The 16456-nt window shown below is 34.0% G+C and overlaps 1 protein-coding gene across 3 annotated transcripts in view; it reads left to right on the top strand.

The window, feature by feature from the left end:
* Window positions 1-16456, top strand: part of LOC149783254 (serine/threonine-protein kinase 3-like) — an 82042-nt gene that overhangs the window by 16355 nt on the left and 49231 nt on the right. For all 3 annotated transcript variants that reach the window (XM_089931485.1, XM_089931486.1, XM_089931484.1), the window contains 3 exons: window positions 1388-1450; window positions 8645-8809; window positions 11151-11256. In XM_089931485.1, coding sequence (XP_089787611.1) covers window positions 1388-1450; window positions 8645-8809; window positions 11151-11256 — 334 coding nt within the window. The remainder of the gene's footprint in view (window positions 1-1387; window positions 1451-8644; window positions 8810-11150; window positions 11257-16456) is intronic.

Genomic DNA, 16456 nt, shown 5'->3' with positions numbered 1-16456 from the left:
CCAAAGATTGATAAGGGGCAATCAGTTTCATTGGCTGACAGAAATTTCTTACTGTTTTTGTTTATTTGATTGAGGACTAACTCAGAGCACATGGAGGATCATTAGTAGAATATGTCAAGAAGAGAAGATAAACTGTTCAGCAAATATTGCTAAGCTTTTATTTGTTAAGTAGTATACAGGGAGGAAAAATAATGACTCCAGTGACCCCAAACAGTTTAAGATGAGAATTGTTGCCGGGTTTAGAAATTCAAATCCCAGTATAGAAGGATTATAAATGGAAGGATGGATTTATTAAATTTCCACATTGAATATTCTCATTTATTGCATTACATACTTTGAATCAGTTGTTGCAGAAAAAAATGTTTTTGAAAACCTTGCTGTAGACAGACTTGACAGCAACTAATTAATGAAAATGGAATATTTATTGATGAAATTAATAAATCCACAGTGGGAGTGCCATATATATGAGTTGATTGATAATTTGCACGTCTTCCAGATTATTCCAGCAATGTTGTAGCAATCTAATCGATAATGTTAGAGTTGCTTTCCCAATAGTTTATATATTGCTTCAACCATGCTGAAGTAATGTAATCAGTAATGTCAAAGCTGATTGTCCAATAATTTTGCTGAAGGCTTCCAATATATTCACTTGCCCAGTAAGATTACCTGATATTGATATTCGATTGATTGTTGTAATGATATTGATATTTGATTGATTGTTGTAATGATATTGATATTTGATTGATTGTTGTAATGTTATTGATATTCAATTGATTGTTGTAATGATATTGATATTCGATTGATTGTTGTAATGATATTGATATTTGATTGATTGTTGTAATGTTATTGATATTTGATTGATTGTTGTAATGTTATTGATATTCGATTGATTGTTGTAATGTTATTGGATCACTTGTCAGAAAGGAAATTTTCAAGGCTTTTTTGTGTAAATTCTCATTTATTGTTGATGCTGTTCAACTTGCAGATATGGAACTCAATTTTTTTTAATGTAAGCTTTGTGCATTTTCAGAAAGAGGCAGCTCTGAACATTCGTCTAAATTATCCTTCACAGTATGGTTATGGTTTTAAACCGTATGCTGTGTTTCAAATCAAATTTTGAATTTACCCTTTTAACTAAACTGAAAACATAATAAAGTCAAGTTTGATTGCATATCCACATTCAGACCTGAATCTATGTTGTTTAAATGAAGGTATAAAGAATGGCAGTGATCCTTGTCTGCAATGTCAAATCTGTTTCTGCTTTGTGTATAGTTGGCAGCGTATGATTCAGGGATAAATATAGCATCTGAAATTTATAATGGATCCAATTTTACTCAAACTACCCAGGCCAAACTTATTTATAATCATCTTCTTTTATCCCTTGCAGATTGTGATGGAGTATTGTGGGGCGGGCTCAGTGTCTGATATCATGAGATTTCGCAACAAAACAGTAAGTGTGTAATGCAAAAGAAATAGGGACCATTGTGAACATCTGAGGCCCACCAAAAAATATTAGGTGTATGTTGTGCAGCTGAGGCCCATTATGAGGTGTCAAGGCCCAGTTAGGGCCCATTGTGAGTAAGTGAAGTCCATCTGTGTTTCTTTGGGCCCACTGACAACATATAAGGCTTTTCACGTAAGAGAACCTAAGCATTTTTGAAGGGTCTGTATATTTATTGTGTATGCAAATGAATATGCCTTAAAAATTTGCACTGAAAAATATTTTGTCTATGTCTTGTGAAGCTGCTGGCGCTAATGACGTTTAGAAGTGACAGCAGCAAAAAAACATGCAGTATACCAGGACAAATACAACAAAATGCAGGACTTGCAAATATTATATATTGTTGGATGCTGCATAGTATAGACCACTCCAGTGGCTGAGTAGTTAGAGCGTCCAACTCGGATGCGGGAGGTCATGGGTTCAATCCCTGACAGAGTCATACCAAAGACTTATAAAAATGGTACTAACAGCTGTCTTGCTTGGCACTCAGCATTAAGAGGTTAGTGTTAGGACTGGTTGGCCTGGTTTCTGGATAATGTAACTGGGTGGGACATCATGCTACATGTTTTCGACATGACGCCCCAGTTCTAGACATCATATTAAAAACTGCCATACTGCTGACATCGTAGCGATATGGCTGATAAATTATTAAAGCTACATTAAAATTCCAAATCACACACACACACTCAGCATAGTATAGTAAACAGTATACACAAATCCTGTACTTTGCCATATTTGTTCCTGACATATTGTTTGTCTTATGCTGCTGCCCATCATTAGTGATACTTGTTAACACCAGTTTATCTGTCACAAAGTTAAAATTTATATTTTTTGACTTACTGCCTGACTGTATCTATAAATAAGTAACAATTTATTCATTTATGCCATATGTAAATGAAATCTGAATAATTTGCCCAGTGAACACGTTATTTTTAATTTATTTTTATTGTGGGAATAATAAGGTTGAGATTGAGACTGTATTGAATATGTGACCCTAGGCTTGTAATTATTTTTAGTGAAGTAAACAACTTTTTTTCTCAGAGTAAAATGATTGGTTTCTATCAAGGTCACGTGATCCTCGATTTTGCACTTTCCAAAATTGTGCATTACTAAGTTTTAATAGTGATGCTTAGAGAGAGAGATCTCAGTCTAGGCTTAAAAATGCTTGATGTCAAGTCATTTCCTTCTGTTGTAGCCAGTTCTTTTAGTTGCATGTTTTCTTCAGATTATTTGGATTCTAAAAGATTAATTCGTATCTCCGGAAATATTTTTGTGCTCATACAGAATTCTTGAACAAAGACATTTCCTAAAAAATTTATTTGGATTTCCAAAACCAGAGGATTATTTATTGTGTTTCTACAAGGAACTGTAGACAACAACATTGAACAGGATACAGCATACATCATTGCCTTCCATCTTGGATTCTTTGTTGGGACTCGAACTTGAATTCGTTAGAACATTTTATTATTAGGACTTATACAATTTTATTCGTGGATTATTTTTGGGTTTGATTCTTAAGGCCGTAAGTTCTTATTTGTTGTTTTCACTCTTTCTTGTGTTACTGTTTATTCGAGCCTAACCATGTAACATAAGACTACATATGTAATATCTAATAGAGGGTTCTCCCCAATGGTGGCTCTACAAAAACCAGCTCACAATGGCTGATGTTTACAGCAGGCATCCAAAGGCACTTCCTTGAGAATGGGGTAGAGGTTTCCAAATGAACTTACATGAAGTAAAGGGTTAATTGTTGATAATTGTTTTATCAAACATAACAGGTGAATCCATATCTAATATGCTGCTGCCTGTTTTTAAGTTTTAAACTGATATTCCTGCTGCAAGTAATTGCACTATTACTGGTGTAAATTAATAAATTTTCACATAATTGGCAAAGTCTGTTGGTTGATAAGCACCTGGAGCAACATGTACTAATGGATGATATTGATCTGTTGGGATGTGTGTCATTGATTGTCTCAGTTTGATACAGACTAGTACAACTATTTGAAATGCACTATCTGTTGTCAGAGTATTGCCTGAAGGTTCTTTCCATACCTGATGTACACTGTAATTTGTCAGTAATCATACCCCATTCACAAAACCCAATAAACCTTGGTTTTTCTACTATGTTATTAGCTTCCCCAGGCTTTAAAGGAAGTACTTGTCTGATCAAATCAAATACTTGAGCCATTTAACCTTGTGAGTAAGCCAGTCTAGGCCTTTGCATAAATTCTGTAATAGTTGATTACCTGTCATCAAACCAGCAATTATTAATGAATGCTCCAAAGCAGCTCAGAAAGCACCATATTGTGGTGTAGATGTTTGCAGTACAGTCAAAATCCACAATAAATCTGATAGTTGGCACTGTGGTCTAGATTTCAGGTCCTCAGCATTACATCTAACATTTTTCATCATCCCATTAATGCAGGTGAAATTCAGATTTATTGATGACAAAGTTTCTTGTAATTAGTCAAATTGTCTATCACCATCTTCAATGAATAGTTTATGTATCTAGTGCATTATCAGTGCTACTGTACACATTGAAATTCAGTGATCATGACTCATTTGAAGACTTGAGTATATCTGATACTGACTTTTGCAAGATCTATTACAGTTATGTTGGTAGCTCCTAAGTTAATTTCAGTAGCCATTTCATATTTATTTGCCACTAAAAAAGTAGGTAACGTTGTTATTGCCTATTTTTTTATCTTAATACAGAAGAGTCCATTTCGGTAACTATAATTTGGTCAGATCTGTCATCACCCAATTTGAATTATCATAATGATACAGGTCATAGTTCTGATGTTGGAGCAAATAGACTTCGGTTTATCTGATCATTAACATCAATTGTGATATATTTATCATAGCCCTTATTTGTAAATCACCAGAAGTAAAGGGACTGCCACCCATTTGTTTGACTACATAGAGATAATTGAAATGCTCTGGAAAGCCAATCTACTTTATACTTTGTAGTACTTTGCATATAAGCCAATGTTTCTTCTAATAAGGACGCTTTTTTCTGTGGTTTATAATATTATATGGACCTAATCCATCTTAATCTATAGCACACCTTTCTTAATCTGTATGCATAATCCAAAGCTGGATCTTCTTCTAGATTAAAATTCTTTGATGGAAGTTCACTTTTCTAGCACAACAGGGGCCCCGAGTGGCCGAGTGGTCTAAAACGCTCTCCGTTACAGATCACTGCCATCTCACCACTGTCTGCGTGGGTTCGAGTCTCGGATTCAGCCTATGTGGGTATGTGAGAAAGCTTGCCATTAGCTTCTCGTGGGTCGGTGGTTCTTTCCGGGGTTTTCCCGGGTTCTTCCTCCACCATTAATACTGGCCGCCATGTATAGCCTATCGTGTGCTGAAAAATGGCGTTAAACCCTAAAACAACAAAAAAAAACAACTAGCACAACATATGTTGAGAGTCTATTCCCTTTTAAGCACATCAGTTGGAACCCATTCCATTCAAATAAATATACTGGAGTCAGTTACCTTTCAGATACATCTGTTGGAGTCCATTCCATTTCAAATTAATCTATTGAAGTTAATGTCCTTTTAGATACATCTATTGGAACCCATTCCCTTTCAGATAAATCTATTGGAGTCGATTCTATTTCAGATATATCTGTTGGAGCCCATTCCCTTTCAAATTAATCTGTTGAAGTTAATTCCCTTTCAGATACATGTGTTGGAGTCCATTCCATTCAAATAAATCTATTGGAGTCCATTCCTTTAAAATACATCTATTGGAGTCCATTCCCTTTCAAATGAATCAGATTTAGTCCATTCCCTTTAAGATACATCTATAGGAGTCCATTCTCTTTCAGGTAAATCTGTTGGAGTTCATTCCTTTTAAGAGACATCCATTGGAGTCCATTACATTCAAATAAATCTGTTGGAGCCCATTCCCTTTCTAATAAATCTATTGGAGTTCATTCCCTTTAAGAGACATCCATTGGAGTCCATTCCCTTTCAAAAAAATCTATTGGAGTTCATTCCCTTTAAGAGACATCCATTGGAGTCCATTCCCTTCAAATAAATCTATTGAAGTCAATGCCCTTTTAGATACATCTGTTGAAGTCCATTCCATTCAAATAAATCTGTTGGAGTCAATTATCTTTCAGATACATCTGTTGGAGTCCATTCCCTTTCAAATAAATCTGTTGGAGTTCATTCCCTTTAGGAGACATCCATTGGAGTCCATTCCCTTCAAATAAATCTGTTGCAGTCCATTCCCTTTCAAATAAATCTGTTGGAGTCCATTCCCTTTCAAATAAATCTATTGGAGTTCATTCCCTTTAAGAGACATCCATTCGAGTCCATTCCCTTCAAATAAATCTATTGAAGTCAATGCCCTTTTAGATACGTCTGTTGGAAGTCCATTCCATTCAAATAAATCTATTGGAGTTCATTCCCTTTAAGAGACATCCATTGGAGTCCATTCCCTTCAAATTAATCTATTGAAGTCAATGCCCTTTTAGAAACATCTGTTGGAACCCACTCCCTTTCTGATAAATCTATTGGAGTCAATTCTATTTCAGATATATCTGTTGGAGTCCATTCCTTTAAAATACATCTATTGGAGTCCATTCCCTTTCAAATGAATCAGATGGAATCCATTCCCTTTCAGATACATCTGTTGGAGTCCATTCCCTTTAAGATACATTTATTGGAGTTCATTCACTTTAAAAGACATCCATTGGAGTACATTCCCTTCAAATAAATCAGTTGGAGTCCATTCCCTTTAAATCTATAGGAGTCCATTCTCTTTCATATAAGTCTGTTGGAGTCCATTCCCTTTCAGATAAATATATTGGAGTCCATTCCCTTTCAAATAAATCTTTTGGAGTCCATTCTCTTTCAAATAAATCTGTTGGAGTTCATTCCCTTTAGGAGACATCCATTGGAGTCCATTCCCTTCAAATAAATCTGTTGGAGTCCATTCCCTTTCAAATAAATCTGTTGGAGTCCATTCCCTTTTATGATGCATATATTGGTGTCCATTCCTTTTCATATACTGGTTATTTATACAAAGAGGCTTTATCAGTCTGCAATTTTTTATTCAAAACCTACTCAGACAGAGGTACATTACCAGACCTGACAATGATTTTGTTGGTACTTGTTGCCACATTTCATTATTAGCATCATAGTAGTCTGACCGGTGACTGTTTTCTACTGTTCAGTACAAAAGTGGTAATCAGTGTTTGTCAAAACCTCAAACTATGCTTGTGATGTAAAGTTGGAAATTATATTTGCTGCATTGTGATGTGTTCACTTCTTCTAGAATTACAACAGCCTGCATTATTGTGAATCGATAAGATAATTTGTTCTCTTCACTTTAATCCATTTTCTTCCCAGTTCCTGGTAACATAGTATGATATAGTATGATATACTGCTATAAGATGAAACCCAGGGTCATAGAACCATCTTGTATGATCTTGGCCAATCTGAATTCCAGTGAAGCCACCATAAGACCTGACATAGGCATTATTCTTTTTGTGTCACTGAAATTCTAACTTATAGACAGCACTGTCACTGTCCTATGCTGATTCATGTCCAAATATCAGGATCTCTGAATCAACCGCTGATTCAAGGTTTCTTTCATTTAATCCTTGTAATGTTTTAGTTATAGGCACTGTATCTTCTGCTACAGTTGTTGTCTTGAAGGATACTGATTTATATTACCTGGAAAAAGTCATTATGTAGTAGTCTGTGTGTTTAGAGACAGTGAAGCAGTCAGGAAATATGAATTTAAGCTTTGTGGCAGATGAACTAGTATTAATAGATGTCACTAAAGACAGTCAGTAGAGACAATAGCAGCATCAGAGAATATGCCAAGACTGATTACAGCCAAATTCAAGACTGTGATATGACTGTGTATTATGTTGGAGATGGCAGCTGCCAGCTCAATATATGCTGCCACCAACATTATATAATGTATGCAAGTCATTGCATTATCAAAAACAATTCACTGTTGAATTTGCAGTCCCATCATATAACTTGTGAAATAGCATCCACAAGTTTTTACTTTATTTAGTCAGATCTACAGAAAAGATTCAACTAACTGAGGTCTCCATGAGTTTCATAATTTGTCAGGTTTCCCATGAGTTTCATGATCAGTCAATGCTGACCATATGATGCAAATTTATTGCTTAGTTAATATCCTAGTTGCTTTGTGTTTGATTTCAATCCAAGAAGTTGACTTTAACAGGGTGATTAATTATCCTCTACAAACAGGCTGAAGTATAAGCAGGTGTATTATGTACATGTTTGTATATATAATTATTTGAACTGGAGTGTAAATGGGTGTAGTATGTACATATTTGTATATATAATTATTTGAGCTGGAGTGTAAATGGGTGTAGTATGTACATATTTGTATATATAATTATTTGAGCTGGAGTGTAAATGGGTGTAGTATGTAAATACTTGTATATATAATTATTTGAGCTGGAGTGTAAAGCAGGTGTATTATGTACATGTTTGTATATATAATTATTTGAGCTGGAGTGTAAGCAGGTGTATTATGTACATGTTTGTATATATAATTATTTGAGCTGGAGTGTAAGCAGGTGTATTATGTACATGTTTGTATATATAATTATTTGAGCTGGCGTGTAAGCAGGTGTAGTATGTACATATTTGTATACATAATTATTTGAGCTGGAGTGTAAATGGGTGTAGTATGTATATGTTTGTATATATAATTATTTGAGCTGAAGTGTAAATGGGTGTAGTATGTACATGTTTGTATATATAATTAATTGAGCTGGAGTGTAAGCAGGAGTAGTATGTACATATTTGTATACATAATTATTTGAGCTAGAGTGTAAATGGGTGTAGTATGTATATGTTTGTATATATAATTACCTGAACTGGATTATAAATGGGTGTAGTATGTACATGTTTGTATATATAATTATTTGAGCTGGAGTGTAAGCAGGTGTAGTATGTACATATTTGTATACATAATTATTTGAGCTGGAGTGTAAATGGGTGTAGTATGTATATGTTTGTATATATGATTATTTGAGCTGAAGTGTAAGCAGGTGTAGTATGTACATGTTTGTATATATAATTATTTCAACTGGAGTGTAAAATGGGTGTAGTATGTACATATATGTATTATTATTTCAGCTCACAGAAGATGAGATAGCTACAATTCTTCTGTACACCCTCAAAGGATTAGATTATCTCCACTCCAAGAGGAAAATACACAGAGATATAAAGGCAGGGAATATTCTGCTTAATACAGAGGGCCATGCCAAACTTGCTGATTTTGGAGTAGCTGGCCAGCTAACAGTGAGTGTTCTTAAAATAGCCAGATATAAGTTTGCTCAAAACTATTTTGTTATATGACTTTATCATAATTTAGTTTCTTTTAGACCAGTCTGTATATTTTATATTGTTGAGTAAAATTTCTATAAAGTGCTGTACACTTTGCTGCACAGAATGCTATGATCATCGTATGTCTTGTTTTGCCAGACAGCATGCTGTGACCATTAGTTACTTATGATGTCTTTGTTTTTGATACTATAGAAATGCAGACTGAATCTGTAACACTTTACTGGGCAAACATATAACGACTTGCAAATGAGAATTACTTCATGTGCCTTTTTTGTAGTGTTTAAATTGACCACTACTTGGTTGTACTGTCTTTAGCCTAAAGGAGGCTAATGTATTATATTTATAACTTACAACTGCTTGATTGCACTGTCTATAGTGTAACAGTTTTCAAATTACCACTACCTTGTGCACTGTCTTTAGGCTGAGTCTATAGTGTAACACAGTGCTGTCCAACCACTTTTACACCATGGGCCACAGAAAAATGTTTTTCTTGAAGCCGAGGACTGCAGCAGAAAACTGAAAAGCAACGACTATATAGATGCTCGAGTTCTGGCGGGCCATTTAAATTCGCCTGCAGGCCATGGGTTGGACAGCATGGTGTAACAGTTTAAAAGTTACCACTTCCTTGTGTACTGTCTTTAGCCTACAGGAATCTATAGTATAACAGTTTTCAAATTATCACTTCTTGATTGCATTGTCTTTAGCCTGCAAGAGTCAGTCATATAGTTTCACTTTACAATGTTCTTACAATGGTTGTAATAATCAATGATGCATGTACTGTTCGCATTATTACCAGTTATAGCAATCTATGATGTATGTACTGTTGACATTATTACCAGTTATAGCAATCTATGATTTATGTACTGTTGACATTATTACCACAATTATAGCAATCTATGATGCATGTACTGTTGACATTATTACCACAGTTAGTGCAATCTATGATGCATGTACTGTTGACATTATTACCACAATTATAGCAATCTATGATGTGTGTACTGTTGACATTATTGCCACAATTATAGCAATCAATGATGCATGTACTGTTCGCATTATTACCAGTTATAGCAATCTATGATGTATGTACTGTTGACATTATTACCAGTTATAGCAATCTATGATTTATGTACTGTTCACATTATTGCCACAATTATAGCAATCAATGATGCATGTACTGTTTGCATTATTACCAGTTATAGCAATCTATGATGCATGTACTGTTGACATTATTACCACAGTTAGTGCAATCTATGATGCATGTACTGTTGACATTATTACCACAGTTAGTGCAATCTATGATGTGTGTACTGTTGACATTATTACCACAGTTATAGCAATCTGTGATGCATGTACTGTTGACATGATTACCACAGTTATAGCAGTCTGTGATGCATGTACTGTTGACATGATTACCACAGTTATAGCAATCTGTGATGCATGTACTGTTGACATGATTACCACAGTTATAGCAATCTGTGATGCATGTACTGTTGACATTATTACCAGTTATAGCAATCTGTGATGCATTGTACTGAGAACATCATTACCACAGTAATAGCAATCTGTGATGCATGTACTGTTGACATTATTACCACAGTTATAGCAATCTGTGATGCATGTACTGTTGACATTATTACCACAGCTATAGCAATCTGTGATGCATGTACTGTTGACATTATTACCACAGTTATAGCAATCTGTGATGCATGTACTGTTGACATTATTACCACAGTTATAGCAATCTATGATGCATGTACTGTTGACATTATTACCACAGTTATTGCAATCTGTGATGCATGTACTGTTGACATTATTACCACAATTATAGCAATCTATGATGTGTGTACTGTTGACATCATTACCACAGTTAGTGCAATCTACGATGCATGTATCTATGATGCATGTACTGTTGACATTATTACCACAGTTATAGCAATCTGTGATGCATGGTACTGAGAACATCATTACCACGATTCTGGCATTATTACCATTCAAATTTATTTCCAAAAGTTTATTTTATTTTACTGAACATGAATCTGCAGTGTTCATGCTTTGTAATCTGGTCATACTGATGTTGGGTTCAGGGATTATACCGTTAGATTATGATGGTTGTAAATGTTCTCTGCTTTTATATTTTATGAAAACACTTGTCACCTCAAAATTAGTGGTGTGGTAAAATGTACCTTTTTAAAAATATTTCACTAGCATTGTGGTAAAATGTAAACATTTTAAGGTATTATGCACCTTATGAAGTTAGTTACTAAATTTGGACACTTACGTTCTATTTATTCCTTAGGATACGATGGCCAAAAGAAATACTGTGATAGGAACGCCATATTGGATGGCACCAGAGGTGATACAAGAAATAGGATATGACTGCGTAGCAGATATATGGAGTTTAGGTAAGATAAAGTTTACATTTTTATAATATGCAAATATATATTGCATAGGTAAGAAGGTAGGTCACAGTGTGATTCCTCATATATGTGGCATCTGTATTTTTGAAGAAAATGTTGAGTGCAGACTTCTGTTCCCTAATTGTTTATACAAGCTGCCACATCTGGCTAATGGCATTAGAGTTTGAGCTTAGATATGATGTGATTCTACAAATATTTCCATGTTATCTAGGGGCCAGAGAGGGTCAGAAGTTGTCAACAAACTATTGACATGTTTTTCAGGTGCAGAAAATATTCCCTCATTTTTATTAGATCATATGGCTGTAAGGTTTAGTGAGATTATATCATGGCCCTTGGTTCATTGTCTATTCATTTGTTAATATTTGTTTTTTTACCTCTTTGGTGACCATGTTTTTTATCTGAATTTGTTAAAACCCGGAAGATAGGTTTATATTATCCATATCTTGGATGAATTTATGAGTGTTGTTGTTGTGGGGTTTAACGCCTTTTTTCAGCACATGATAGGCTATACATGGCGGCCAGTATTAATGGTGGAGGAAGGACCCGGGAAAACCCCAGAAAGAACCACCGACCCACGAGAAGCTACTGGCAAGCTTTCTCACATACCCACATTGGCTGAATCCGAGACTCGAACCGGTGCAGACAGAGGTGAGATGGCAGTGATTCGTAACCGAGACAGCGCTTTAGACTACTCAGCCACTTGAATTTATGAGTGAGATCTGTGTATATATTCATGGGGTCAACTTGCATCTGATTGTCACATCTTTGACTCTGGAGTCCACATTTCAGATCCAGTTTTGATCAAGCATGTGGTGTGGAATTAAATAATCAAGCACTTGGATATGTTTGATTTTGGGCAATATCCATCAGTATTAATAAGGTGATCTTGCATCTGATTTGCTAAGATTGATACTAATCTGAAGGCCATATTTCTGACCAAATTTTGGTATAACTTAAAATATAGGCTGATATCATCAAAATTTCACATGAGTTTAATAAACAGCAGGGTCAACACATATTGGTTTGGGGGTGTTGCGCATGATTGGCTGAAGTTGTTGATACTCTGGTGACTCTTTTTTAATGGATTTTGTGTATACTTGGTAGAAATACTTGTATCATAAAGATATCCTTAAAGTTGTTTTTTTTTTTTTAAGAAGATCTGCACATAATGAAATTTTGTTCCATTAGAGATTGATCTTAAATTGCATTCAGTTGAAACAATTACTTTGCTATCAAATACCTGTTCTCTCTCTCTCTCTCTCTCTCTCTCTCTCTCTCAGTTAAAGCAAAGTAGTAGAGGTAACCCATGATCCCATGATGCTGAATATCAAGAATCATAAGTTTGTGGTTACAGAGTTCTTCCCCTGGAAACAATTAGGAATTTCAATAGATCAGTTATAAAAATTGAACAATAATAAAGTTTAGGGATTCAGCTGTGTGCTATGTTGCATTGAAAGATCATAATTTCTTTAGGCAAATACATATGTGGATATTTGTTTGCAAGTAATTGTTTTTTTTCTTTCTAATATTGATTTAGCTCCATTAAGAATATATTTTTTGTAAAACACTAAGTGAAAAATTTATGTTGAGACTTGTTTAAAAAAGAATTTTCTTTGTTTGAAATTTTGTAATATTTGGAAGCAAGTTTAATATGTTTGGTGAAATTGAGTTTGAGTTAAAGTGCCTGAAACATTTGCCATTTATATGTTATTAAATGGATTTTACATTATGTCACTGCATTTCATATACTGAGTGCCATTAAAATTCATAAATTAATGGAATTTGTATATTACTTTTTCAATTTTACCTTCACAATAACCGCAGTGTGGGTTTCGTCTGAAGCAGTTCCAAAAGTAAAGAAAACCATGAAATAAAAAACCCACCAACCTGTGTATTATAATATCAATTTGTGTGAAGGACTCTGACCGTTTAAAGATCTTTGATGATTTGAAGGACTCTGACCATTTAAAGATCTTGGATGACTTGAAGGACTGACTGTTTAAAGATCTTGGATGACTTGAAGGACTCTGACCATTTAAAGATCTTGGATGATTTGAAGGACTCTGACCATTTAAAGATCTTGGATGGCTTGAAGGACTGACTGTTTAAAGATCTTGGATGACTTGAAGGACTCTGACCATTTAAAGATCTTGGATGACATGAAGGATCTGACCATTTAAAGATCTAGGATGACTTTGATTATGAGTAATGACTATGACTGATGAATTATTTCTTTTACTTTGGAAAGAATTTGTATCTGACAAAATAAAATTGGTAAAATTAACAGTATACAAAGTTTGAGAGATAGTTTTACTAACTGTTGTGTAACCAGCAAGAGTGTTGTCCATATGGGTCTCTTGATAATGTATAATAGGGGTTTTACATTCTACTATAAGGTGGTCTTTATTTAATCAAGACATAAACTTGGTCCTTGCCTCAAACTAGAAAAAGTGTTTTATGTGTTGAAATTATTTAGACAGTGCTTTAAGACATGTTAACATTGAATTTACATAGGAAAATGACTCTCCTTTCCTTGGCAAAACAGAAAAGAATGAATATTACACCTCACTAAATATTCCTGTCATCTGAAAGGAAGTGTACATCATGTCATGAAAAAATGGCCTGAAGCTTGGAAAATTGTTTGTCAAATTTTGTACAATTCTGACTCATGATGCCTGTGCATAAAGTTACAAAAGAGTCCCAGTTTTGTATTTTATTTGTATGTTAGGACTGGATATTGATAATCTGCTTTGAAATAATATGTTTGAGTGAGATAAATGTCCAAAAACAATTAATCTTTGCCACATTATTAGGGTTCCATGTTGAGATGCACAAGGCCTGTGGTAATCACTATTTCCATGTGATGGTCAATACGTCCATTCCCTTTTTATAACTACCAAAGCTTTGCAACACTAATAAATAATTGGATGCAGTTTGGTAGGTGAATTCCTATGAATGCGCATTTGCCTTTCAAAGATTTCCTATTTTCCAGTTGAATTTTAATAAAGCTCAATAACCATTTTGCATATTTTTTTTTCCGTACCTTGTCATGGAAACCTTGATTGCCTTCACATGTTTTTTTTTTTTTGTCAGTTCCAGTTTTTTTTATAGTTAGGCCCCTCAAAAGTTAACAAATCATGTTACTTGGAACTGGCCCAGCTTAAAACCTATTCAATATATTCTAATGCAATTTGGTAGGTATATTGGATATTCTAATGCAATTTGGTAGGTGTATTGGATCATACATTCAATATATTCAAATGCAATTTGGTAGGTATATTGGATCATACATTCCATATATTCTAATGCAATTTGGTAGGTATATTGGATCATACATTCAGTTTATTCTAATGCAGTTTGGTAGGTATATTGTATCATACGTTCAATATATTCTAATGCAATTTGGTAGGTATATTGTATCATACATTCAATATATTCTAATGCAATTTGGTAGGTATATTGTATTTCAGTATTTTCTAATGCAATTTGGTAGGTATATTGGTTCATACATTCAATATATTCTAATGCAATTTGGTAGGTATATTGGATCATACATTCCATATATTCTAATGCAATTTGGTAGGTATATTGGATCATACATTCAGTTTATTCTAATGCAATTTGGTAGGTATATTGTATCATACGTTCAATATATTCTAATGCAATTTGGTAGGTATATTGTATTATACATTCAATATATTCTAATGCAATTTGGTAGGTATATTGTATTATACATTCAATATATTCTAATGCAATTTGGTAGGTATATTGGATCATACATTCAGTATATTCTAATGCAATTTGGTAGGTATATTGTATCATACATTCAGTATATTCTAATGCAGTTGGTAGGTAAATTGGATCAAAAATTGAATATATTCTAATGCAATTTGGTAGGTATATTGTATCATACATTCAATATATTCTAATGAAATTTGGTAGGTATATTGTATTATACATTCAATATATTCTAAAGCAATTTGGTAGGTATATTGTATCATACATTCAATATATTCTAATGCAATTTGGTAGGTATATTGTATTATACATTCAGTGTATTCTAATGCAATTGGTAGGTATATTGGATCAAAAATTCAATATATTCTAATGCAATTTGGTAGGTATATTGTATCATACATTCAATATATTCTAATGCAATTTGGTAGGTATATTGTATCATACATTCAATATATTCTAATGCAATTTGGTAGGTATATTGTATCATACATTCAATATAATCTAATGCAATTTGGTAGGTATATTGGATCATACATTCATTTTGTACTTAATTAGCAATATTCTTGTCCTCACATGGTAACTCAGAATGTTGTTTGCAATGATGGTAGCTCAAGAACCATAGCTCACCATATTCTGATGGAATTTGCTAGGAACATTTTCTTTTACACTAAACATGCATTTTAGTGTTTTATTTCATTTTCCCAAACAGTTATGGTCCAAGTCAATCCGCTTCATATCTCTACCTGGTCTGATGCTTGTAATCTCAAAAACAATTCAACATAACATGATGAAATTTAATGTGAACTTTGTTTCATAGACTTTGTGTCTCATTTACTTAACATCCTTTTGTTGCTCACATTGACAGGACTATGAGGAGTTGGAGTAAAAAATTCCATGTCATCATTTACATGAGTTATGTCCCCTGAATGCCCATCTCCTTTGATTTCTTTACATAGATTCCTCTGTTTACGGTCACATGAAACTTACTGTAGTGAACAGGGCCGATTTTGACGAACCCATTGCTACTAGTTCAGATTTATCATCATCATTATTATTAAATATTAATATTAGTAGTATTTGGCATGAATATAATTCCACAATATTATTAGCAGTAGTATTTGGCATGACTATCATTCCACAACATAAATAGTAGTAGTATTTGGCATGAATATCATTCCGCAACATTGATAGCAGTAGTCTTTGGCATGAATATCATTCTGCAACATTGATAGTAGTATTTAGCATGACTGTCATTCCGCAACATTGATAGCAGTAGTCTTTGGCATGAATATCATTCTGCAACATTAATAGCGGTAGTATTTAGCATGACTATCATTCCACAACATTAATAGCAGTAGTATTTGGCATGACTATCATTCCGCAACATTGATAGCGGTAGTCTTTGGCATGAATATCATTCCACAACATTGATAACAGTAGTATTTGG

The sequence above is a fragment of the Sinohyriopsis cumingii genome, chromosome 14 (genome assembly GCF_028554795.1).
Source record: "Sinohyriopsis cumingii isolate HCF-2022 chromosome 14, ASM2855479v2, whole genome shotgun sequence".
In the NCBI taxonomy this organism is placed as follows: domain Eukaryota; kingdom Metazoa; phylum Mollusca; class Bivalvia; order Unionida; family Unionidae; genus Sinohyriopsis; species Sinohyriopsis cumingii.
This window is presented reverse-complemented; position numbering and strand designations above follow the sequence as displayed.